A 27642-nucleotide genomic window follows, 5' to 3' on the forward strand; every position below is an offset into this window, starting at 1 on the left:
AAAATGAACATTTGAAAAAATGTAAAATAACAAGGGTAACTATTTACGCACATTCAATGTATAATGTACAATATTGTGAAGACCCTCAGTCCTCTACACAATATTGTTCTTCTGATGCCATGCCCAATAGCAGTCTCTTTCTGCTGTAAAGCAGAGGGTTACTGAACAGCTGGTGCAGGTGATGGGGCATTTCCTGTGACACAGAACACAACGACGTCTCCCTACTGTGCCCTTTTTGCCCCGAGGCACATTCATGTCTGCAGAGATGAATCTGGGCAGGTGAACACTACTAGTTGGAGCAGAGAGGACAGAAGGTGCTACAGTGGACTTGCTGTAGCTAGCAAGCTCCTGGATGAGCAGCTCTCTGAAGGCTAGCTGTGAGATGGGGGGCTGTCCACAGCTCTTAGCCATTTCCTTCTGGAGGATGAAGGCATTCACCACAGCAATGTCAATGAAATGATAGAAAAATGTCTTGTACCATTTCATTGTCTTGTGGAGAACATTGTAGTATCCTATAAGAGCGTCTGACAAGTCTACACCTCCCATGCTCTGGTTGTAGTCCTTGATGGCTGCAGGAATGGGGACATTTTTGGTGGTCCATGCCCCAGTAGCGTCCTTCACACGCCTGATGACGTGATCGCCACTGAAGGACTTGTGGATAGTGGAGCACATCGCCACCTCTCTGGTGTCCATCCACTTCACAAACAGCAGGCCATCTTCACGGACCCATCGCATGGTCCCCGCTCAGCCCGCTTAGGCATGTCATTCACCTTTGTTTTCGGGAAGCCCACTCTGTTGGTCCGAATGGTGCCACAGGCCCACACATCCCGCTTCCTTAGGTCTGTGAACAGGGTAGGGCTTGTGTAGAAGTTATCCACAAACAGTTTGTAGCCCTTCCCTAGCAGCTGAAAATCTAATAACTGCATAACGGAGTCATAGCTAAGTCCCTTACCGGTCGCACAACTGCTCTTCCCTTCATAAACAAAAACATTGCACGTGTATGCACACGCAGAATCGGCCAAAACAAACAGTTTGTAACCCCATTTAGTTGGTTTGTTACGCATGTAGTGTTTTTGGCCAATTCTGGCCTTTGAAGCTACCGTCCTCTCATCGATGGAAATGTTCTGGGCAGGCTGAAAATAGGTTTTGCAAGCCTCAACGATGCTGGTGTAGAGAGGTTTTATTTTGCACAGCCTATCAAACCTTGCTGTGCCTCTCATCTTCTCATTGTCCTCATCAACTTTCGGGTCACTGATATGAAGCGCCTGTGAGATTGTCAGAAACCTTTTGCATGATATGACAGTGGATGGGAAAGGCAGTTGATAGAGGGGAGCAGTTTTCCAGTAGTCTTTCAGGGTTTTTAGCTTCACAAGACCCATGTACATGACCATTGACATGAAACAAAAAGATCTGACCTGGAAATGGGCTTCCATCCCTCCTTCTTGCCTGCCTGCTTCTTAGCTCCATACTTATTTGTGTTCGACACCAAGGAATCAACAACTGCCGAGGTGAAAAACAGATGAAAAAGTTGCATGGGGCTGTACTTAGAGGTCATGTCCAGCTGAGGTCCTGATGGCCTCTTCGGTCTGAATACTGGAGGTGTAGGCAACACATCCTCCTCCAGCACAGAGTGCCAACGACCCTCCTCCTCTCTGATTGCTCTTCCCCACCTCCACTTCTTTGTCACAGACTTCCCACCTGGCAGGGCGGGGTAGGTGTGGAGCCGGAGACAGCAGGGGTCCGGCTAGATGATCCAGCTCCTGTCGGGGATGGGCACCTTGGCAGTGGGGGCTCCCAATCAGAATCGGAGGGACTGTGAAATAAAGACACAGAAACACAGATTATATTAGAGTAGGGAACGTAAATCACTCAGGTGAGGTTCTGTTCCGTTCCATGATCAAAAATGATCTCGACTCAATACTGCTTCACGCAAAGAAAATGTCTCCTTCTGGTGGAAATTCCAATGGCGAATGGCTGCGTTACGCTCAAATTTCATTCAAGAGTCTTCCTGGATAAAAACAATAGATAATTCCATTTACCTCAGCCCATTGGCTGTCTACCAAGCGAGGTTTCAAGTGGTGACTATTTCTGCCCACAGTCATTCAAAGAAGCACTGGTGATATCATTGGCGCGCAATGAGGTCATTGTTTGCCGTGTTCAAATCAGTACGCCCGTAACAAGAATAATCAAGTATGGTTGTGTTACTAACAAACAGAGGATTTCAATGAAACCAACCATGACTAGATAAACGTCAACGCTGTGACTAATTGCATCGAATGTATCGTTGAAAGTTGAAGGATACGGAATTCATGACACAAGCCTTTTACAAAATGTGTCGTTTTATGCTATAAAAATGGATTTAATCGAACAAAACCATTTATTGTATAATATAATATAATAATAATATAATAATAATATATGCCATTTAGCAGACGCTTTTATCCAAAGCGACTTACAGTCATACATTCTACGTATGGGTGGTCCCGGGGATTGAACCCACTACCCTGGCATTACAAGCGCCATGCTCTACCAACTGAGCTACAGATTGGACCTTTTGTATTGCCAAAAGAAGAAGATCTTCAAAGGTAATTTATTATTTTAGTGCTATTTCTGGCTTTTTGTGGCGCTAGTGCTTGGTTGGAAAATGCTAGTAATACTTGTGTGTGTGGCGCGCTGTCGTCAGATTATCGTAAAATTGCTTTCGCCGAAAGCATTTTAAAAATCTGACACTGTGGTTGGATTAAGAGGAAGTAAAGATTTTAGATGTTAGATACATGTATTTACAAGAACGTTTAATATTACGAATTGTGCATTTAGTATCTTTGCGCTATGCTATTTCACCAGATGTTAGCCTATGCGGGACGCTAACGTCCCACATAGCCTAAAGAGGTTAACCTCTTAACTTCTTCGATATAGGGGGTGCTCTTTTAATTTTTGGATGAAAAACACACCCCAGAGCTCTTCCAGATCTACCAGCCACACAGACTGAGGCTACAGAAAATGCACAAAGAGGGTGAAGGAGAGAGAATGCTCACAGAGCCAAAAGCGCACCCAGAAAGGGATGTGAAGCCACCAGTGGCTGAAAGACTATGTTACGTGGAGAAAACATACTGCTGGGGAACATACCCAGAAAAAAGAGACTGTACCTAAGTTAATGTTCATACTGTGTGATTGAATGCTTTCATACGGTTTCAGGATGGGAATTAGCATGTTAGAGAATAATACTGGTTTCCAAATTGCATTTCAGTTATGCTTCAGTGGTTATGCATGTTGAGTTCTTGTTCATGGGAGAGGGGAAGATGTAGTAGGATGTCCCTTGGGGTATCCGTACCTATGTAGGACATGCGAGGGTTAGGTTAATAAACAGGCTGGAGCTAGAACCTCGTTGTCGCGCATCCTTATTTTAGATCATACTACAGTTTGACATGTTTCTACAAACTTTTATTGTACTTCATGGAGACTTGGGAGTGCCACCAGATGATGAGAGGTAAGTGATTCATTTTAAAATCGCTATTTCTGACTTTTGTGACACCTCTCCTTGGTTGGAAAATGGCTGTATGGTTTTCTGTGGCTAGGGGCTGACCTAACAACTGGTTGGTGTGCTTTCACCGTAAAGCCTATTTGAAACAGGACAATATGGCTGGATTTACAACAAGTTTATCTTTAAAATGGTGTATAATACTTGTATGTTTGAGGAATTTTAATTATGGGATTTCTGTTGTTTTTAATCTGGCGCCCTGCAATTTCACTGGCTGTTGTCGAGGCGGGACGCACTTGTACCAGAGAGGTTAACAAGAAATTTGTGGAGTGGTTGAAAAACGAGTTTTAAGGACTCCAAACTAAGTGTATGTAAACTTTGACTGTGTGTGTGTGTGTATATATAAATAAATATGCAACCATTTAAACAACTGCATTAGCATGAGAAGTAAAAACTTGTTTTACTTACTGATCTAAAAGTGGATCTTTTCCTTCCAAAAACATTTCTTCCGCGCTGGAATCAAAACTCTGGTCACTCACAGAGTCCTCATCCATTCCTTCTGTGTCACTCTCCTGGTCAATTTCTGCAATAATATCATCAAAATGATTATACTTGGACTGAGATTGAGCTTTTCCACTCTTAGTAACCATGTTTAACTTTTTCAGACTTCAGAAGTCTGTAGAAGAGAACGAACTGCTGTGAAATGTAAACTATCGTGCATCTGCTTTCCTTTCACCAGAGAATGAACTCTGTTGTGCACAGCTCTAGCATGATGGCTGTTTGTCCTACAAACGGTGTTCACATACTGCTGGAAATCCCAGCTCATTGGCTATCTAGCTAGGTTTCAAAACGATAGGTGGTCATTGGTCCAAGAACCTTCATGGGCTAATTCAGGTCTTGTATAGCCAATACGTAATGTAGAATTATGAAACATGTTTGGTTGCCTTCTAGAGTGTCTGAGGATTGCACAGAAACCGAACTTGACCGTGTTAAGCTATGTTTGATTGCTGACAAAATTTGATTTCATAAAATTGTTTTGTTGCAAGTTGAAAGAGTCGTAATTCATGCAGAATGCTGTTTACAACACGGATCGTGTTAGGATATACATGTCCTTTTGTCAGTTAAAATAACAAATTGATCATAAATACAGTGCAGACATTGTTAATGTTATAAATTACTATTTTAGCTGGAAATGGCTGATTATTTGTGGATTATCTATATAGAGGCCCATTATTATCTACATGGAGGCCCATTATTATCTACATAGAGGCCCATTATTATCTACATGGAGGCCCATTATTATCTACATAGAGGCCCATTATTATCTACATAGAGGCCCATTATTATCTACATGGAGGCCCATTATTATCTACATAGAGGCCCATTATTATCTACATAGAGGCCCATTATTATCTACATGGAGGCCCATTATTATCTACATGGAGGCCCATTATCAGCAACCATCAGTCCTGTGTTCCAATGGCACGTTGTGTTAGCTAATCCAAGTTTATCATTTTAAAATCCGAATCGAACCTTAGAAAACGCTTTTGCAATTATGTTAGCACAGCTGAAAACGGTTGTTCTGATTAAAGAAGCAATAAAACTGGCCTCCTGTAGACTGAGTATCTGTAGCATCAGCATTTGTGGCTTTGATTGTCGATGTTATTTTAATGGACCAAAAAAATTATTACCTTTCAAAAACAAGGACATTTCTAAGTGACCCCAAACTCTTCAACGGTAGTGTATATATAGAAATACATGTTTAACATTTGCACCAATTGATTGGTGAAAAGAACAGGTGGCTAAGTCAAACAAGATTTTATTAGTCGGGGACAGCCCCACTGGTAAAAGATACTAGTCCATCTTCACGTCAACTAACAGAACTCTGCTGGTTGTCCTGGTAACAGATACCAGTGGGAAGATCTATTATATTTGTTCAAACTAAACTACAGCACTTACTTTGATGAGTCAAATCTGATCCTTTCTTCTCTTCTCCTCCTCTCACAGTTCCACTCAGCCCCGTTGTTTTCCTGCAGTCCACCAGCAGCACAGACAACCTCTTCATACCCAGCAGTAAGGTGCTACCGGAAGAGGTACGAAACGGGGACTCCGGGAGGGAGGAGGGGCTAGTGTTGTCCTGGTAACCATAAAGAGGGGACACAGACGCATATCATTATGGATGCTGATGTCACGGTTGAAAAAGTGCTTTACAGAAGCCCAGACCAGACCCTGAGAGCAAGCTGTATGCTAGACCAGACCAAGCTGTATGCTAGACCAGACCAAGCTGTATGCTAGACCAGACCAAGCTGTATGCTAGACCAGACCAAGCTGTATGCTAGACCAGACCAAGCTGTATGCTAGACCAAACCAAGCTGTATGCTAGACCAGACCAAGCTGTATGCTAGACCTGACCAAGCTGTACCATCTGGTGTTCTGATCTGGAGAGACTCTTCTCTGACTCGTCAGCATCAGGATGTTGTTGAGGCTCCCCAGAGGATCCACAATAGTCATGTCTCTCTCCTGTGTGAATGAGAACATCAAAAATATGGTAAATTTATCAACTTCTATTGCAATCAGAGAGTCTAACAGGAGGAATGAATACATATCTAACAGGGGACTAAATTAGACACTTTAATTATGTTTTTTAAATATTGTTTGTGATTAGTGGTGTAAAGTACTTAAGTAAAAATACTTTAAAGTACTATTTAAGTAGCTTTCCGGGGAATCTGTACTTTACTATTTTTGACTAATTGTACTTTTACTTCACTACATACATAAAGAAAATTTTCCCTGACACCCAAAAGTACTCATTACATTTCGAAGGCTTAGCAGGAAAATGGTCCAATTCACTCACTAATCAAGAGGACATCCCTGGTAATCATTACTGGCTCTGATCTGGCGGACTCACTAAACACACGTTTCAATTGTAGATTGTCAGAGAGTTGGAGTGTGTCCCTGGCTATCCGTCAATAAAATAAAAACAAACAAGAAAATGGCACCATCTGGTTTGCTTAATATAAGGAATTTGAAATTATTTATATACTTTTGATACTTCAGTATATTTTAACTTTTACTCAAGTAGTATTTTACTGGGTACTTTTCCCACCACTGTGATGCAAATGTAAAAGGGTCGTTCCACAAAATGGGTGCATTTTGCGTCCACTTGATATTTTAAGTAGAAATGCACTGTATATTATATTTTTAAATCCGGCTATACTAGAATACGTGCACTTTAATATAGACCACATAGAGAATTCAATAAATCCATTTTTGAAGTTCCAAAAATATATGTACCAATGGCAGATTGCCCCTTAATAAACAATTCCTATAGTACTGAACAACATATTCAAGTGTAGAACTTCAGTATAATGCCCCTTTAAAAACAACTGCATAGTTTGTGCCCGTTTTTAAGACAGTACTCACTGGTGGTAATCGGATCTTCAGTCTCATTTTTCACTCCCAAAACGTCTTCCTCTTTTATTGAGATATCCTCCTCTTTCAATTTTACGGCATCTTTCTCCTTTTTGATTCTGAAAGCTTCTACCTCTTTTTCCACTTTGACAACCTCGTTCCCATATTCCTCTTTCACTGTAATATCATCCTCTTGTTTCAATGTGACAGCCTCCTTATTCATTCTTCAAGCCTCTTTGCCTCCTTTCACCAGTTTCTTTCTCCGTCTAGATTAGTGAGTTTATGCTCCGGGAGATTAGCCTAGTGCAGTATCAATGTAACACATTTGCCAATTTAACAAGCAAATTACGTTTAAATGAACCCGTAGATATGTAAACAGAATTATGTTGAAAACACTAAGAGTAATATACACAAGAACGGTTTAAAGAGCTCCAATGTTTCGGTTTTAGGTTTGCTAGCAAAGCACAGCGTGGTTAAATCAGAAGCCTTTTGTCGCGGTTGAAGAAGCTTCCTGTCCCGTCCACTAGATTATACGTCACGCAAGAAGAATCACCTGAAAAATTCATATCGCCATCTGCTGACTGGAGTGGGTAACGCAGACTGGAAAATATGAATTACAATGTTCAGTCTGGACAGCAATGTCATAAGAAGTCATTTAAAAATAACCAGATGTTATGTTCTTACTTCTTACAGCCAATACTTTCCTCCAGGATTGGCCTGCCTGTTAGGCAGGATTAGGTATGTATATAGACTCTTTTTTTTCTACTGTGTTATTGACTTGTTAATTGTTTAGTCCATGTGTAACTCTGTGTTGTCTGTTCACACTGCTATGCTTTATCTTGGCCAGGTCGCAGTTTTAAATGAGAACTTGTTCTCAACTAGCCTACCTGGTTAAATAAAGGTGAAAAAAATAATTTAAAAAAGGTGACAGATAGAATAGGGTGGCATACTCTGAGCTAAATTGTCAAAGGCTCATCGCGAACAACACATAACACTTCCTATGGTGGCATATGGGCTATTTAGGCAAGTGTTGGTGTCTCCCATCTCCACAGAGGAACTCTATATCTCTGTCAGAGTGACCATCAGGTTCTTGGTAACCTCCCTGACCAAGGCCCTTCTCCCCTGATTGCGCAGTCTGGCCAGGCGGCCAGCTCTAGGAAGAGCCTTGGTGGTTCCAAACTTTTCCTTTTAAGAACGATGGAAGCCACTGTGTTCTCTGGAAACTTCAATGCGGCATATTTTTTGTTGTTGTCTCCCTTCCCCATATCTGTGCCGGCGCTCTACGGACAATTCCTTCCACATCATGGCTTGTTTTTTTTGCTCTGACTTGCGCTGTAAACTGTGGGACCTTATATAGACAGGTGTGTGCCTTTCCAAATCATGTCCAATCAATTGAATTTACCACAGGTGGACTCCAATCAAGTTGTAGAAACATCTCAAGGATGATCAATGGAAACAAGATGCACCTGAGCTCAATTTCGATTCTCATAGCAAAGGGTCTGAATACTTATGTAAATAAGTTATTTCTGTTTAAAAATACATATACATTTGTAATACTTTTTAAAGGCACTGTATGTATGAACATATATTTTCCTTTGTTTTCCACTAACCCTATCACCCCTCCCTAATTGTAGGAAACTAATGAACAACAACTTTCAGGCTTCTATGTCCAGCTTATTCATAATATGTACATTTTACAGACAATGTGTTATACAATAGTTATATTTAGTTTGTTTTTAATCCTATCCTTCAGTTACCCTAAACCTCTCCCATCTATCTCTGAAGACCATCCAGTCCTATCCTTCAGTTACCCTAAACCTCTCCCATCTATCTCTGAAGACCACCCAGTCCTATCCTTCAGTTACCCTAAACCTCTCCCATCTATCTCTGAAGACCACCCAGTCCTATCCTTCAGTTACCCTAAACCTCTCCCATCTATCTCTGAAGACCACCCAGTCCTATCCTTCAGTTACCCTAAACCTCTCCCATCTATCTCTGAAGACCACCCAGTCCTATCCTTCAGTTACCCTAAACCTCTCCCATCTATCTCTGAAGACCATCCAGTCCTATCCTTCAGTTACCCTAAACCTCTCCCATCTATCTCTGAAGACCATCCAGTCCTATCCTTCAGTTACCCTAAACCTCTCCCATCTATCTCTGAAGACCATCCAGTCCTATCCTTCAGTTACCCTAAACCTCTCCCATCCAGCTCTGAAGACCATCCCGTCCTATCCTTCAGTTACCCTAAACCTCTCCCATCTATCTCTGAAGACCATCCAGTCCTATCCTTCAGTTACCCTAAACCTCTCCCATCTATCTCTGAAGACCATCCAGTCCTATCCTTCAGTTACCCTAAACCTCTCCCATCTATCTCTGAAGACCATCCAGTCCTATCCTTCAGTTACCCTAAACCTCTCCCATCTATCTCTGAAGACCACCCACCATCCTTCAGTTACCCTAAACCTCTCCCATCTATCTCTGAAGACCATCCAGTCCTATCCTTCAGTTACCCTAAACCTCTCCCATCTATCTCTGAAGACCATCCAGTCCTATCCTTCAGTTACCCTAAACCTCTCCCATCTATCTCTGAAGACCATCCAGTCCTATCCTTCAGTTACCCTAAACCTCTCCCATCTATCTCTGAAGACCATCCAGTCCTATCCTTCAGTTACCCTAAACCTCTCCCATCTATCTCTGAAGACCATCCAGTCCTATCCTTCAGTTACCCTAAACCTCTCCCATCTATCTCTGAAGACCATCCAGTCCTATCCTTCAGTTACCCTAAACCTCTCCCATCTATCTCTGAAGACCATCCAGTCCTATCCTTCAGTTACCCTAAACCTCTCCCATCTATCTCTGAAGACCATCCAGTCCTATCCTTCAGTTACCCTAAACCTCTCCCATCTATCTCTGAAGACCATCCAGTCCTATCCTTCAGTTACCCTAAACCTCTCCCATCTATCTCTGAAGACCATCCAGTCCTATCCTTCAGTTACCCTAAACCTCTCCCATCTATCTCTGAAGACCATCCAGTCCTATCCTTCAGTTACCCTAAACCTCTCCCATCTATCTCTGAAGACCATCCAGTCCTATCCTTCAGTTACCCTAAACCTCTCCCATCTATCTCTGAAGACCATCCAGTCCTATCCTTCAGTTACCCTAAACCTCTCCCCATCTCTGAAGACCATCCAGTCCTATCCTTCAGTTACCCTAAACCTCTCCCATCTATCTCTGAAGACCATCCAGTCCTATCCTTCAGTTACCCTAAACCTCTCCCATCTATCTCTGAAGACCATCCAGTCCTATCCTTCAGTTACCCTAAACCTCTCCCATCTATCTCTGAAGACCATCCAGTCCTATCCTTCAGTTACCCTAAACCTCTCCCATCTATCTCTGAAGACCATCCAGTCCTATCCTTCAGTTACCCTAAACCTCTCCCATCTATCTCTGAAGACCATCCAGTCCTATCCTTCAGTTACCCTAAACCTCTCCCATCTATCTCTGAAGACCATCCAGTCCTATCCTTCAGTTACCCTAAACCTCTCCCATCTATCTCTGAAGACCATCCAGTCCTATCCTTCAGTTACCCTAAACCTCTCCCATCTATCTCTGAAGACCATCCAGTCCTATCCTTCAGTTACCCTAAACCTCTCCCATCTATCTCTGAAGACCATCCAGTCCTATCCTTCAGTTACCCTAAACCTCTCCCATCTATCTCTGAAGACCATCCAGTCCTATCCTTCAGTTACCCTAAACCTCTCCCATCTATCTCTGAAGACCATCCAGTCCTATCCTTCAGTTACCCTAAACCTCTCCCATCTATCTCTGAAGACCATCCAGTCCTATCCTTCAGTTACCCTAAACCTCTCCCATCTATCTCTGAAGACCATCCAGTCCTATCCTTCAGTTACCCTAAACCTCTCCCATCTATCTCTGAAGACCATCCAGTCCTATCCTTCAGTTACCCTAAACCTCTCCCATCTATCTCTGAAGACCATCCAGTCCTATCCTTCAGTTACCCTAAACCTCTCCCATCTATCTCTGAAGACCATCCAGTCCTATCCTTCAGTTACCCTAAACCTCTCCCATCTATCTCTGAAGACCATCCAGTCCTATCCTTCAGTTACCCTAAACCTCTCCCATCTATCTCTGAAGACCATCCAGTCCTATCCTTCAGTTACCCTAAACCTCTCCCATCTATCTCTGAAGACCATCCAGTCTATCCTTCAGTTACCCTAAACCTCTCCCATCTATCTCTGAAGACCATCCAGTCCTATCCTTCAGTTACCCTAAACCTCTCCCATCTATCTCTGAAGACCATCCAGTCCTATCCTTCAGTTACCCTAAACCTCTCCCATCTATCTCTGAAGACCACCCCATTTGATTTCTATTTGCCATATATTATTAACTGTGATGTTTCACAAAAGTTAATGACCTTTATATTCTCATAGTTTCTGCAGATAGTAAATTAAAAATAAACATGTTTGCTAAATGTATTATTATATTATTGATCAATTGACTATGACTTTTCAAATCCCCCAGTAGTGCTGTCTGCAGAGTTAGCTCCAGGTAAATGTTGCCATTCCTTCACCTGCGACCAAAAACAAGCTACATATGGACAGTACCAAAACAAATGATCTAAAATGATCAAATGATTCTGTCTCTTTGTAGCTAAATCTGCAGAGGTTCATAATTTTCTTTAACCAATTTTGGTCTTTTTTTCACCTTTATTTACCAAGGTATGGAAGTTGAGAACAAGTTCTCATTTACAATTGCGACCTGTCCAAGATAAAGCAAAGCAGTTCCACACATACAACAACACAGAGTTACACATGGAGTAAAACAAACATACAGTCAATAATACAGTAGAAGAATAAGTCTATATACAATGTGAGCAAATGAGGTGAGAAGGGAGGTAAAGGCAAAAAAGGCCATGGTGGCAAAGTAAATACAATATAGCAAGTAAACCATTGGAATGGTAGATTTGCAGTGGAATAATGTGCAAAGTAGAAATAGAAATAATGGGGGTTTTATTATTATTATTATTATTTTTATCAATTAGTAACCAGAATGTTCTGTATTTTCTGGTGGATTAAACTGAAATTGCAACCAACTTCCTATGGCTACTCTTGTCTCATTTGTACAAAAATAGATTTGTGCTTTTGGTCGTGCAATATTTTCTTTATATATGTACACTGATCTTGCCAAACATTTGGAGAGAAAAAGCGTCCTAATATGGACTAGGAACCTCCTCCTTTTCCTTCAGAAGAGACTCAATTAGTCTCTTCTGAGGGAATGTGTTGTGTTGTGCAATTGAAGTCCAGAAACAAAGGGCGAAGGTGATAAGAGGAGAGCACATAGATGCAAGAAGGAATACAACGTGTCTGTAATGAAAGTGAACTGTGTTTATGCATGATCAGGGGTGAATTCATTCAGCCGATTCTGTTGACAAACGTTTCTTAAACAGAACACAACCAGGATAAACATACGTGAATTTGTCCAATAGAACCTCTATTTCAGCTAGATGCAGGCGACAGTGTGCAAGGCGATATTGAATGTGTCACTGTTTGTCACCTCAAAATTTTCTCTCGACCTGCGTGAACCTACATTCTAAACTTTCATTCATTTGTTACCTCATGATGGGTATAGGGGAAATGTTAGTATTATGTAGTATCGGTGTTACATGAATGGAATATGAATGACAGTCGTCCAATATGCTGTAGTAGAAATAAGGCCATGCTCATGAAAATACAAATGGTCCTCCCTCATCTTAAACGGCACTGACCGCCACTGTTTGGGTGGTGAACCACTCTTGGTACACATGGGAACTGTTGAGCTGAAAAACCCAGCAGCGTTGCAGTTCTTGACACAAACCAAGGCGCCTTGCACCTACTACAATACCCGTTCAAAGTAACTTAAATATTTTGACTTCCCCATTTACCCTCTGAATGGCACACATGCACAGTCCATGTCTCATGTCTCACGGCTTAAAATTCCGTATTTAACCTGACTCCCCCCCTTCACCTACACTGACTGAAGTGGATTTAACTTGTGGCATCAATAAGGGATCGTAGCTTTAGTCTGGATTCACCTAGTCTTTCTAAGTCATGGAAGGAGCAGCTGTTCTTAATGTTTTGTCTACCCAGTGTAAAGCACTACAGATAATCAAGTGCTATTTGCATGTGATGCATTTGTTCTGTTGTTTACAGGACGATTTGTATCTTATAGAGCGTGGCTTTAAGGGAATAGTATGGTCACATCAAGATTAAACCTTATGTAAAAAATGTTTATTAACACACGACCTATTCATAGATGTATTTATTCATCATCTACATATTCATATTAAGATCTACGTCTGTGTACAGGACAGTATTATTTGTAAGAGAAAATATATCAGCTTATTGTTAAATTATTATGACATTCTTTCCAATACAAGAGTGTAGTAACTATTTTCCAAACTGCGTTACCCACTCCAGTCAGCAGATGGCGATGAGCGTCTTTCAGGTGATGCTTCTTGTGTGACGTATAATGGACTGGACGGGACCCTTCTTCAGGAAAAACAACACGGCTACTCTTTCAACCACCTCGGTAGCCTGCTAGACAACATAAAAACGATAGATTGACGCTTTACACCGTGTTTGTGTACATTAGCTAATCTCAGTGTTTTAAACGCATTTCTGTTGACTTATTTACATTTACATTTAAGTCATTTAGCAGACTTATCATCTGATGACCTTTAACCTAATGTTCTTGTTAAATTTGACGTGTTAAAGATTGATACTGAGGTTAGCACGAGGCTAGTCGCTAATGCTAACTAACTAGCTAACATCCCTGACCATGAGTTCACTAAACTACTCCTCCCCTGCTAAAGAAGAGGAGGACTGCTGGACGGAGAAAGAAGCTCTGGGACTGAACATTGTCGTGGAAGATGAGGGTGTTACAGTGAAAGAAGAGGAGGCTGTTATAGTGAAAGAAGAGGAGGCTGTTATAGTGAAAGAAGAGGAGGCTGTTACAGTGAAAGAAGAGGAGGCTGTTACAGTGAAAGAAGAGGAGGCTGTTACAGTGAAAGAAGAGGAGGCTGTTACAGTGAAAGAAGAGGAGGCTGTTACAGTGAAAGAAGAGGCTGTTACAGTGAAAGAAGAGGAGGCTGTTATAGTGAAAGAAGAGGAGGCTGTTATAGTGAAAGAAGAGGAGGCTGTTATAATGAAAGAAGAGGAGGCTTTTATAGTGAAAGAAGAGGAGGCTGTTATTGTGAAAGAAGAAGAGGAGGCTGTTATAGTGAAAGAAGAAGAGGAGGCTGTTATAGTGAAAGAAGAGAAAGAACCTTTTAGAGAGGAAGAGGATGCTATCTCAATAAAGGTGAAGGAGGAAAACGTTTTGAGAGTGAAAGAGGAGACAGAATATCAGATTAACACCAGTGAGTACTGTCTTAAACAGGGGCACAAACTATGCCGTTGTTGAACTAATGTGGGGTTTTTAAGGGGCATTCTACTGAAGTTCTACACTTGAATAAGTTTTGTACTCTATAAATTGTTAAATGTAAAATCTGCATTTGGTACATATATTTTCGGGACTTTTAAATTAGATTTATTGAATTCTCCATGTGGTCTACATTAAAGTGCACCTCATCTAATATAACAGTCTTTTAAAATTCAATATTGGTGCATATTTTCTACTTAAAAGATCAATGGGACGCAAAAGCCAACCAATTTGTGGAACGAGCCTTTTACATTTGCATCACAAACAATATTTTCGGAAATCATGATGAAAGTGGCCATTTTAGGCCCTTTTTAGACATATTAATGTCTCTTGTAAGACCCTATGATTGCAATAGATGATCATAAGTTTACAATCGGTTTCATGTTCTCGCCCACACAGGAGAGAGACATGACTATCCTGGATCCTCTGGGAAGCCTCAACAGCATCCTGATGCTGACGAGGCAGAGAAGAGTCTCTCCAGATCAGAACACAAGATGGTACAGCTTGGTCTGGTCTACCATACAGCTTGCTCTATTGAGGGCTGGGCTGGGTTTATGTAAAACACTTCGTGACATCAGCATCCATAATGATATGTGTCTGTGTCCCCTCTTTATGGTTACCAGGACAACGCTAGCCCTTCCATCCTCCCGGAGTCCCCGTGTCGTGCCTCTCCCGGTCGCACCTTACTGCTGGGTATGAAGAGGTTGTCTGTGCTGCTGGTGGACTGCAGGAAAACAACTGGGCTGAGTGGAACTGTGAGAGGAGGAGAAGAGAAGAAAGGATCAGATTTAACTCATCAAAGTAAGTGCTGTAGTTTAGTTTGAACAAATAATATAGATCTGCCCACTGGTATCTGTTACCAGGACAACCAGCAGAGTTCTGTTATTTTTTTATTTTACTAGGCAAGTCAGTTAAGAACAAATTCTTATTTATTTTTATTTTTTTGTTGTTGAATTTTACCCCTTTTTCTCCCCAATTTCGTGGTATCCCATTGTTGTAGTAGCTACTATCTTGTCTCATCGCTATAACTCCCGTACGGGCTCGGGAGAGACGAAGGTTGAAAGTCATGCGTCCTCCGATACACAACCCAACCAAGCCGCACTGCTTCTTTACACAGCGCACATCCAACCCGGAAGCCAGCCACACCAATGTGTCGGAGGAAACACCGTGCACCTGGCCACCTTGGATAGTGTACACTGCGCCCAGCCCGCCACAGGAGTCGCTGGTGCGCGATGAGACAAGGACACCCCTACCGAACAAGCCCTCCCTAACCCGGGCGACGCTAGGCCAATTGTGCGTCGCCCCACGGACCTCCCGGTCGCGGCCGGTTACGACAGAGCCTGGGCGAACCCAGGGACTCTGCCTAGGAACAGTGGGTTAACTGCCTGTTCAGGGGCAGAACGACAGATTTATACCTTGTCAGCTCGGGGATTTGAACTTGCAACCTTTTGGTTACTAGTCCAACGCCCTAACCACTAGGCTACCCTGTTAGTTGACAGGAAGATAGACTGGTGGATATGGATGTTATGAATATCATAACACTGAAAAAGGATTCTGCCAATGAAAAGAGAGAAACCAATAGACCATATAAAACCTTGATGAAAGTTAGCTCTAGACATCATCCAAGGCTGTGCAGCAAGCAACAGCAGCCCTGAGACACCAAGACATTGTGGGGAATATCCAGCATGGAAGAGGAGGCTTTGGCCTGGCAGCAAGCAAACCAATGTTCCATAAGGCAACAACATCTGAACGCAGGAAGCTGGTGGTCGAGGAGGTGCGCAGACAGGAGGAGACTGCAAGAAGTGCAAAGGCTGTCTCTCTTGCTAAACAAGGGCAATGGACGTGGTGGGAAGGCCTGGAGAGGAGAAAGATCAACTGGAGTGAGCTTTGGCAAATGGAGGCAAGCAACATCAGCTTCATCATAAGAGCTGTTTATGATGTGCTTCCATCACCAAAAAATCTACATCAATGGTATGGCGAGGACTCGACCTGCCCCCTCTGCCCAGCTCCAGCGACTCTCAGGCATATAATGACAGGTTGCAAGACCTGCCTCTCACAAGGCCGCTACACCTGGAGGCACAATCAGGTCCTCAAGAGCCTGGCTGCAGCACTTGAGACCAAGAGGAGTGCAACCAATTCATTACCTCCAAAAACAAGAAATCCCGTCAAAACAACAACATTCATCCGGGAGGGACAGAAAAGGCCCAAGTATCCTCCTACGAAGCCAGAAACTGGACACCTAGCCATGGCCTGGGACTGGAAGATGCTTGTCGATATTGGCCAGCAACTAATTTTTGCATCTGAGATTGCTTCTACCAACCTTAGGCCAGACATGGTACTCTGGTCCCCTTCACGAAAGGCTGTGTACATCATAGAGCTCACAGTCCCGTGGGAAAACTCTGTTGAAGAGGCCTACGAGCGTAAGAAACTGCGTTACACAGAGTTGGCAGCAGACGCAACTCAGCGTGGCTGGAATGCAAAAGTCTGGCCAGTTGAAGTGGGATGCAGAGGATTCGTGGCTTCTTCCACCATCAGGTTGCTGAAAGAACTTGGAATCCATGGACAGGCTCTGCGGCAGACCGTCAGAGCAGTTTCTCAAGCAGCTGAAAGAGGCAGCCAGTGGATCTGGATCAAACGGAAGGACCCTTGCTGGGCTATAACTTAATGACCCCCCACCCCCACCTGAGAACCCAATTCAGATCCCTCCAACTTGAGGAGGGCATATGAGGTATGCGGTCAGCTGTAGGGCTGGCTCAGGGAAGAGGATGCCCCTGCCTTGCATAGTCCCGTGGGACATCTTAATTGGGCATGGGACACAAGCTAAGGCTTGATCACCCTTTAGCTGGCCACCTTTGATGAGGGTGTTTAGTGATTAAAGGCCGAAACACCCACTGATTCGAAGGCACACTACTGAGGATGTGTCCCAAAATTGACATCTTAACCCAGTCTAAGAAATAAACCTCCCAATCTCATGTGAGTGCATTCCATCTATTGGCACAATGGACAGTTTTTAACATCTCGTCCCGTGTTTTATGATTCTGGATGTTACATTGCCTGTCCCAGTCAACCCCCCCCCCATCTTTACAAGACTTTTGAAGCGGCAGACAAAACTCCAGACACTTCAATGTGTTCTGCATTGCTTCATTAACGTCTGATCTACAGAACGTGGTAAACATGCAAATGTACAGTTGCAGTCGGACGTTTACATACACCTTAGCCAAATACATTTATACTCAGTTTCACAATTCCTGACATTTAATCATAGTAAAATTTCCCTGTTTTAGGTTAGTTCACCATTTTATTTTTAAGAATGTGAAATGTCAGAATAATAGTAGAGAGATTTATTTCAGCTTTTATTTCTTTCATCACATTCCCAGTGGGTCAGAAGTTTACATACACTCCATTTGTATTTGGTAGCATTGCCTTTAAATGATTTAACTTGGGTCAAACGTTTCATCTCTAGGAGACAGAACGCGTCTCCTTCCTGAGCAGTATGAAGGCTGCGTGGTGCCATGGTGTTTATACTTGCGTACTATTGTTTGTACAGATAAACGTGGTACCTTCAGGCGTTTGGAAATTGCTCCCAATGATGAACCAGACTTGTAGAGGTCTACATTTTTTTTCTGATGTCTTGGCTGATTTCTTTTGATTTTACCATGATGTCAAGCAAAGAGGCACTGAGTTTGAAGGTAGGCCTTTGAAATACATCCACAGGTACACCTCCAGTTGGCTCAATTGATGTCAATTAGCCAATCAGAAGCTTCTAAAGCCATAACATAATAATTTTCGGGAATTTTCCAAGCTGTTTAAAGGCACAGTCAACTTAGTGTATGTAAACTCCTGACCCACTGGAGTTGTGATACAGTGAATTATAAGTGAAATAAGACATTTGTGGAGTGGTTGAAAAACTAGTTTTGATGACTTAACTTTATTGACATCGGTGTGTTGCTTACAGTTTAGTTTATTCCACTGTCCCCATACTGGACTCTAACTAGTGATCCTCTGCTTCTCATCACATATGACCACTCTCTTGACAATGAACCGATGGACCAAAAGGTACCAGTTGGACAGCTCCATCTGTGACGTTTCAAGCTGTGGAGTGAGTTTAAAAGGTACCATGACAGCTCCATCTGAACGTTTCAAGCTGTGGAGTGAGTTTAAAAGGTACCAGTTGGACAGCTCCATCTGTGACGTTTCAAGCAGGTACCAGTTGGACAGCTCCATCTGTGACGTTTCAAGCTGTGGAGTGAGTTTAAAAGGTACCAGTTGGACAGCTCCATCTGTGACGTTTCAAGCTGTGGAGTGAGTTTAAAAGGTACCAGTTGGACAGCTCCATCACGTTTCAAGCTGTGGAGTGAGTTTAAAAGGTACCAGTTGGACAGCTCCATCTGTGACGTTTCAAGCTGTGGAGTGAGTTTGGTACCAGTTGGACAGCTCCATCTGTGACGTTTCAAGCTGTGGAGTGAGTTTAAAAGGTACAGTTGGACAGCTCCATCTGTGACCTCAAGCTGTGGAGTGAGTTTACGTTCTCACCTCCGTTAACATGTTCAGGTTGACTTTCCCACTGAATCGACCATATATGAACGCTGCCACTCAATTACTGTTGTTGTTTACACAACCGGGAAAAAAGCCTTTTGGTCCTAGACTTGGCGCTCTGGTACCGCCTGCCGTGCTGTTGAGGAGCCTTTTGGTCCTAGACTTGGCGCTCTGGTACGTGCGCCTTTTGGTCCGACTTGCTCTGTAAAAGAGAGAACAGTCTTTGACTTTTGGGTGGCTGAAGTCTTTTGACAATTTTTAGGGGCCTTCCTCTGACACCACCTTGTATAGGGGTCCTGGATGGCAGATTGCTTGGTGATGTACTGGGCTGTACTCAACTACCCTCTGTAGTTCCTTGCGGTCGGAGGTCAAGCAGTTGCCATACCAGATGCAACCAGTCAGTCATACTCTCGATGGTGCAGTTGTTGAACCTTTTGAGGATCTGATGGACCCATGCCAAATCTTTTCAGTCTCCTGAGGGGGAATAGGCTTTGTCGTGCCCTCTTCACGACTTTCTTAGAGTGTCTGGACCATATTAGTTTGTTGGTGATGTGGACCTCAAGGAACTTGAAGCTCTCAACCTCTTCCACTGCAGCCCGTCGATGAGAGTGGGGGCTCGGTCCTCCTTTTCCTGTAGTCTACAATCATCTCCTTTTGTCTTGATCACAGTGAAGGAGAGGTTGTTGTCCTGGCACTACACGACCAAGTCTCTGACCTCCTCCCTATAGAAGCCGATGTTGTCATCGGCTAACTTAATGATGGTGTTGGAGTCGTGCCTGGCCGTGCAGTCATGATTGAACAGGGAGTACACACCCCTGGGTGGCCCCCTGTGTTGAGGATCAGCGTGGCTAATGTGTTGTTACCTTCCCTTACCACCTGGGGGCGGCCCGTCAGGAAGTCCAGGATCCAGTTGCAGAGGGATGTGTTTAGTCCCAGGGTCCTTAGCTCAGTGATGAGCTTTGAGGGCACAATGGTGTTGAACGCTGAGCTGTAGTCAATCAACAGCATTCTCACATTAGTGTTCCTTTTGTCCAGGTGGGAAAGGGCAGTGAGGAGTGCAATAGAGATGGCATCATCTGTGGATCTGTTTGAAAATTGGAGTGGGTCTTGGGTTACTGGTGTAGATGTGCGCCATGACCAGCCTTTCAAGGCACTTCATGGCTACAGACGTGAGTGCTACGGGTCGGTAGTCATTTAGACAGGTTACCTTAGTGTTCTTGGGTACAGGGACTATGGTGGTCTGCTTGAAACATTGGTATTACAGACTCAGACAGGGAGAGGTTGAAAATGTCAGTGAAGACACCAGTTGGTCAGCACATCCTCGGAGTACATGTCCTGGTAATTTAGGTAGGTTACCTTAGTTAGTGTTCATGAACACAGGAACTATGGTGGTCTTTATTTTAATTTTACCTTTATTTAACTAGGCAAGTCAGTTAAGAACAAATTCTTATTTTCAATGACGGCCATTGGGTTTAACTGCCTGTTCAGGGGCAGAACGGCAGATTTATACCTTGTCAGCTCGGGGATTTGAACTTGCAACCTTCCGGTTACTAGTCCAACGCTCTAACCCTTAGGCTACCCTGCTGTCTGCTTGAAACATGTTGGTATTACAGACTCGGTCAGGGACAGGTTGAAAATGTCAGTGAAGACACTTGCTAGTTGGTCAGCGCATGCTTGGAGTACACACCTGGGGAATCCGTCTGGCCCTGCTGCCTTGGGAATGTTGACCCGGAACAGCTGATGCATGCTTCAGTGTTACTTGCCTCGAGGCGAGCATAGAAGTAATTTAGCTCATCTGGTAGGCTCGTGTCACTGGGCAGCTCATGGCTGTGCTTCTCTTTGTAGTCTGTATAGCTTACAAACCCTGCATATATCCGACGAACCTCATTGTAGTACGATTCGATCTTAGTCCTGTATTGACATTTTGCCTGTTTGATGGTTCGTTGGAGGGCATAGCGGGATTTCTGATAAACTTCCCGGATTAGAGTCCCGCTCCTTGAAAGCGGCAGCTCTACCCTTTATCTCAGTGGGGATGTTGCCTGTAATCCATGACTTCTGGTTGGGGTATGTACGTACAGTCACTGTGGGGACGAGAGGTCGACCGATTTATGATTTTTCAACGCCAATTCCGATTTATTGGAGACCAAAAAAAGTCGCTACGATTAATCGACATATTTATATATATATATATATATAATATATATGACAATTACAACAATACTGAATGAACAATTAAACTTTTATTTGAACTTAATATAATACATCAATAAATAATGAAACATGTTCAATTTGGTTTAAATAATGCAAAAACACAGTGTTGGAGAAGAAAGTAAAAGTGCAATATGTGCTATGTAAAAAATTTAACTTTTAAGTTCCTTGCTCAGAACATGAAACCATATGAAAGCTGGTGGTTCAATATTCCCAGTTCTTCAATATTCCCAGTTAAGATTCCCAGTTAATAAGTTTTAGGTTGTAGGAATTATATATTATTATTATATTATTATTATAGGAATTATGGCACTACGACTATGTCGCTCTATACCATTTGTATTACATTCACCTTTGACTATTGGATGTTCTTATAGGCACTATAGTATTGCCAGTGTAACAGTATAGCTTCCGTCCCTCTACACTATTTGTATTTCATTCACCTTTGACTATTGGATGTTCTTATAGGCACTATAGTATTGCCAGCCTAATCTCGGGAGTTGATAGGCTTGAAGTCATAAACAGCGCTGTGCTTCAAGCATTGCTAAGAGCTGCTGGCAAACGCAGTAAAATGCTGTTTGTATTCATGCTTACGAGCCTGCTGCTGCCTACCACCGCTCAGTCAGTCTACTCTGTCAAATATCAAATCATAGACTTAACTATAATATAATGAACACAGAAATACGAGCCTTTGGTCATTGATCTGGTAAAGTCCGGAAACTATCATTGAGGACAAAACGTTTATTCTTTCAGTGAAATACGGAACCGTTCCATTTAGCCTGACTCTGCTTTTACACTGAACGCAAGAGAAGTGACACAATATCCCGAGATGATATTGCCTGCTAACATGACTCTGCTTACACTAAACGCAAGAGAAGTGACACAATATCCCGAGATGATATTGCCTGCTAACATGAATTTCTTTTAACTAAATATGCAGGTTTAAAAATATAGACTTCTGTGTATTGATTTTAAGAACGGCATTGATGTTTATGATTAGGTACATTGGTACAAAGATTGTGCTTTTTTCAGCAATGCACTTTTTGTGAAATCATCACCCATTTGGCGAAGTTTTACATTTACATTTTACATTTAAGTCATTTAGCAGACACTCTTCTCCAGAGCGACTTACAAATTGGTGCATTCACCTTATGACATCCAGTGGAACAGCCACTTTACAATAGTGCATCTAAATCTTTTAAGGGGTGGGGGGGTAGAAGGATTACTTTATCCTATCCTAGGTATTCCTTAAAGAGGTGGGGTTTCAGGTGTCTCCGGAAGGTGGTGATTGACTCTGCTGTCCTGGCGTCGTGAGGGAGTTTGTTCCACCATTGGGGGGCCAAACTCCCTCAAAGTTGAAGTAGGCTGTGATTCTGTGATAAATGAACAGGCACTACATTGATTATATGCAACGCAGGACAAGCTAGTTAACCTAGTAATATCATTCACCATGTGTACGTTAACTAGTGATTATGATTGATTGGTTTCTTTAAGATACGTTTAATGCTAGCTAGCAACTTACCGTGGCTCCGTGCAGCCACGAGGTCCTTTTGACACTGCACTCTCGTCACAGGAAGTCAGCCTGCCGTAACAGGAAGTCAGCCTGCCGTATCAGCCTGCCGTAACAGGAAGTCAGCTTGCCGTGACAGGAAGTCAGCCTGCCATGCAGTTTCCTCGTAGATTGCAATGTAATCGGCCATAATCGGTGTCCAAAAAAGGCCGATTACTGATTGTTATGAACTTGAAATCGGCCCTAATTTATCAGTCGATTAATTGGTCTTTTAGTCGGTCGACCTTTAGTATGTAAAGGTGGTCTCAAGTTTTTTTTTAACCTCTGGTTGCACATTTTACGCGCTGGTAGAAAGTAGGTAAAACGGATTAGAGTTTCCTGCATTAAAGTCCCCGGCCACTAGGAGCGCCGCCTCTGGATGAGTGTTTTCCTGTTTGCTTATGTTTTTATTTAACCTTTATTTAACTAGGAAAGTCAGTTAACTTGTTATGGCTGCAATCCTGCTACCGGTGAAAATAGAGGGTGCCAAGTTCAAACCACAGAAATCTCATAATTACAATTCCATAAAACATACATGTGTTTTATATCATTTTAAAGTTAATCTTGTTGTTAATCCCACCAAAGTGTCTGATTTCAAATAGGCTTTTCAGCGAAAGCACTACAAACGATTATGTTAGGTCTCCACCAAACCACAACAAGCACAGCCATTTTCCAGCGAAATATAGCAGTCACAAAAGCAGAAATAGAGATAAAATGAATCACTAACCTTGAATTATCTTCATCAGATGTCACTCATAGGACTTCATGTTACACAATACATGTAGGTTTTGTTTGATAAAGTTCAAATTTATATAAAAAAAATCTGAGTTTACATTGGCGCATTACGTTCACTAGTTCCAGAAACATCAAGTGATTTTGCATAGCCACATCTTTTCAACAGAAATAATCATCATAAATGGAGATGATGATAATTTATACACATGGAATTATAGGAATTCTAGATATACCTCTCCTTAATTCAACCGCTGGAATTATAGATATACCTCTCCTTAATTCAACCGCTGGAATTATAGATATACCTCTCCTTAATTCAACCGCTGGAATTATAGATATACCTCTCCTTAATTCAACCGCTGGAATTATAGATATACCTCTCCTTAATTCAACCGCTGGAATTATAGATATACCTCTCCTTAATTCAACCGCTGGAATTCTAGATATACCTCTCCTTAATTCAACCGCTGGAATTCTAGATATACCTCTCCTTAATTCAACCGCTGTGTCAGATTTAAAAAAAAACATAACAAAAAAGCAACCCATGCAATAATCTGAGACGGAGCTCAGAACATTAGCCAAATTAGCCGCCATGTTGGAGTCAACAGAATCCAGAAAATACATGATAAATGTTTCCTTACCTTTGATGAACTTCATCAGAATGCAGTCCTAGGAATCCCAGGTCCACAATAAATGAAAAGTATTTCTCCAGTACGGGGTGAGTAACCGCTGTCCTGAGTTCTCGTAGATGTTTAATGGAATAATGGAATCAGGCACAGCCAATCAGAATGAGTTTTTCCCTTCAAAAGGGCTTTATGACAGAGAGACATTCTACTTGGTTTCATCAGCTGTCCAGGTGGCTGGTCTCAGTCTCCCGCAGGTGAAGAAGCCTGATGTGGAGGTCCTGGGTGGGTGTGGTCTGCGTTAGGCCGGTTGGAAGTACTGGCAATTTCTCTAAGACTGCGTTGGAGGCAGCTTATGGTAGAGGAATTTACAGTACCAGTCAAAAGTTTGGGTACACCAAATCATTCCAGGTGTTTTATTTGTACTCTTTTCTACATTGTAGAATAATAATGAAGACATCAACTATGAAATAACACATAATGGAATCATGTAGTAACCAAAAACATGTTAAACAATTAAATATATTTTATATTTGAGATTCTTAAAATTAGCCACCCTTTGCCTCGATTGCCTCACTTTACATGTTGCGTTTATATTTTTTGTTCAGTGTAGTTTCTATCAGTTTTAGAAACATATGATGATGTCATAGTGAATTCATGTGAACGAACAAGCCCTTTCAGACTTTATAATATGGCTGTATATAAACTTACTATATATAGTTACTATCAGTTTTTAGGAACATCTACTCAAAATATTTCACCTTCTTATTTTTTTTACTTTAGCCAAAATGTAATGACGTCAGTGATAGTCAAGATATAAACAATTAAATAGCGTGTCGAACCCTTTCAACAATGGGTAGATGTTACTGATGTGCTTTCTGTCTTCGACGTAAACACTAGTTTTGGACTTCTACACAATGTTTTATTGACTTATTTTCACTTTAAGGAAGTGTTTAGGTCACATCCTGTATCATACAGCTATGAGGGTTATATATTTAGAACTTCCTGCTTGATAGGAATCTAGCGTCGCACCAAGATTGTTAAAACTGGCCTTAGGTTATTGAGGGATCTTATTAGGATTTACTCTCGTAGCAAGGCCATTTTATCATGTGGAGGTTTCATTCAGGTCTCTATTTTAAAAAACACACTATCTTTGGCAGGAGAAAGACCAGACTCGGAGGAACCAGAGCCAGGGACGTCCAAACCAGCAAGAAGACACCAGTGCTCCCACTGTGGAAAGGGTTGTAACCGGTTTTGGGACCTGAAACAACACGAGATAATACACACAGGGAAGAAGCCTTACCACTGCTCCCAGTGTGGAGAGGGTTTGAACCAGAAAAGCTACCTGAAAAAACACGAGAGAATACACACAGAGGAGAGGCCTTACCACTGCTCCCAGTGTGGAAAGAGTTTTACCTACTTGTGTAATCTGAAAACGCATGAGAGAATACACACAGGAGAAAAGCTGTACTGCTGCTCCCAGTGTGGAAGGAGTTTTACCCACTTACGTAACCTGAAAAGACATGAGAGAATACACACAGGGGAGAAGCCTTACCATTGCTCCCAGTGTGGAAAGAATTTTGCCCACTTAAATAACCTGAAAACACATGAGCAAGTACACAAAGGTGATAAGCCTTACTGCTGCTCCCAGTGTGGAAAGAGTTTTAACCAGAAAAGCTACCTGAAAAAACACGAGAGAGTACACACAGGAGAAAAGCCTTACCACTGCTCCCAGTGTGGGAAGGGTTGTAACCAGTTAGGTGACCTGAAACGACATGAGAGAATACACACAGGAGAACATCTGTACTATTGCTCCCAGTGTGAAAAGGGTTATAACCACTTAGGTGACCTGAAACGACATGAAAGAATACACACAGGAGAAAAGCCTTACCACTGCTCCCAGTGTGGAAAGAGTTTTACCCACTTACGTAACCTGAAAACACATGAGATAATACATACAGGGGAGAAGCCTTACCACTGCTCTCAGTGTGGAAACCGTTTTATCCACTTATGTAACCTGAAAACACATGAGATAATACACACAGGGGAGAAGCCTTACCACTGCTCCCAGTGTGGAAAGGGTTTTAATCAGAAAAGCTACCTTAAAAAACACGAGAGAATACACACAGGAGAGAAATCTTACCACTGCTCCCAGTGTGGAAAGGGTTTTAACCAGTTAGGGGACCTCAAACGGCATGAGAGAATACACACACAGGGGAGAAGCCTTACCACTGCTCCCAGTGTGGAAATCATTTTGATCAGTTAGGTAACATGAGAACACATGAGATAAAACACACAGGAGATCAGGATGTAGGCTGCTGAACAGTAGGAAAGAGGACAGATTTAGGCTGCTGAACAGTAGGAAAGAGGACAGATTTAGGCTGCTGAACAGTAGGAAAGAGGACAGATTTAGGCTCTGAACAGTAGGAAAGAGGACAGATTTAGGCTGCTGAACAGTAGGAAAGAGGACAGATTTAGACTCTGAACAGTAGGAAAGAGGACAGATTTAGGCTCTGAACAGTAGGAAAGAGGACAGATTTAGGCTGCTGAACAGTAGGAAAGAGGACAGATTTAGGCTGCTGAACAGTAGGAAAGAGGACAGATTTAGGCTGCTGAACAGTAGGAAAGAGGACAGATTTAGGCTGCTGAACAGTAGGAAAGAGGACAGATTTAGGCTACTGAACAGTAGGAAAGAGGACAGATTTAGGCTGCTGAACAGTAGGAAAGAGGACAGATTTAGGCTCTGAACAGTAGGAAAGAGGACAGATTTAGGCTACTGAACAGTAGGAAAGAGGACAGATTTAGGCTACTGAACAGTAGGAAAGAGGACAGATTTAGGCTACTGAACAGTAGGAAAGAGGACAGATTTAGGCTCTGAACAGTAGGAAAGAGGACAGATTTAGGCTCTGAACAGTAGGAAAGGACAGATTTAGGCTCTGAACAGTAGGAAAGAGGACATATTTAGGCTCTGAACAGTAGGAAAGAGGACAGATTTAGGCTGCTGAACAGTAGGAAAGAGGACAGATTTAGGCTGCTGAACAGTAGGAAAGAGGACAGATTTAGGCTCTGAACAGTAGGAAAGAGGACAGATTTAGGCTGCTGAACAGTAGGAAAGAGGACAGATTTAGGCAGATTTGCTGAACAGTAGGAAAGAGGACAGATTTAGGCTCTGAACAGTAGGAAAGAGGACAGATTTAGGCTCTGAACAGTAGGAAAGAGGACAGATTTAGGCTGCTGAACAGTAGGAAAGAGGACAGATTTAGGCTGCTGAACAGTAGGAAAGAGGACAGATTTAGGCTCTGAACAGTAGGAAAGAGGACAGATTTAGGCTGCTGAACAGTAGGAAAGAGGACAGATTTAGGCTACTGAACAGTAGGAAAGAGGACAGATTTAGGCTGCTGAACAGTAGGAAAGAGGACAGATTTAGGCTCTGAACAGTGGAACATCGGAGAGGTGCAAGGCTGATACGTGGTGGAGAGACTCGGGAAATTTGTGTTAGGTATTGACTTTCCAGTGTTTTCTCTACTGCATGTATTTTTATGTAAATAAACTTCTCTCAGACTGATTTTGGGGATAATTAAGCACTGGCCCATAGGGATGTGTATCATAGTATCATAGGATAT

The 27642-nt window shown here is 42.4% G+C and overlaps 1 protein-coding gene and 1 pseudogene across 1 annotated transcript; one reads left to right on the forward strand and one right to left on the reverse strand.

Annotated features, from left to right (window-relative positions):
* Positions 1 to 1683: 1683 nt before the first annotated feature.
* Positions 1684 to 7417, reverse strand: LOC124019452. The gene is made up of 5 exons (XM_046334799.1): positions 6902 to 7417; positions 5901 to 5998; positions 5438 to 5615; positions 3947 to 4061; positions 1684 to 1813 (listed from the first exon to the last, which is right to left on the reverse strand). Exons 1-5 carry the CDS (start codon positions 7110 to 7112, stop codon positions 1684 to 1686), a joined length of 732 nt encoding a protein of 243 aa, XP_046190755.1. The 5' UTR covers positions 7113 to 7417.
* Positions 7418 to 14114: 6697 nt separating this feature from the next.
* On the forward strand, positions 14115 to 26461 carry LOC124019444 (annotated as a pseudogene).
* Positions 26462 to 27642: the final 1181 nt, after the last annotated feature.

Source organism: Oncorhynchus gorbuscha, unplaced genomic scaffold (genome assembly GCF_021184085.1).
Source record: "Oncorhynchus gorbuscha isolate QuinsamMale2020 ecotype Even-year unplaced genomic scaffold, OgorEven_v1.0 Un_scaffold_969, whole genome shotgun sequence".
Taxonomy (NCBI): Eukaryota; Metazoa; Chordata; class Actinopteri; order Salmoniformes; family Salmonidae; genus Oncorhynchus; species Oncorhynchus gorbuscha.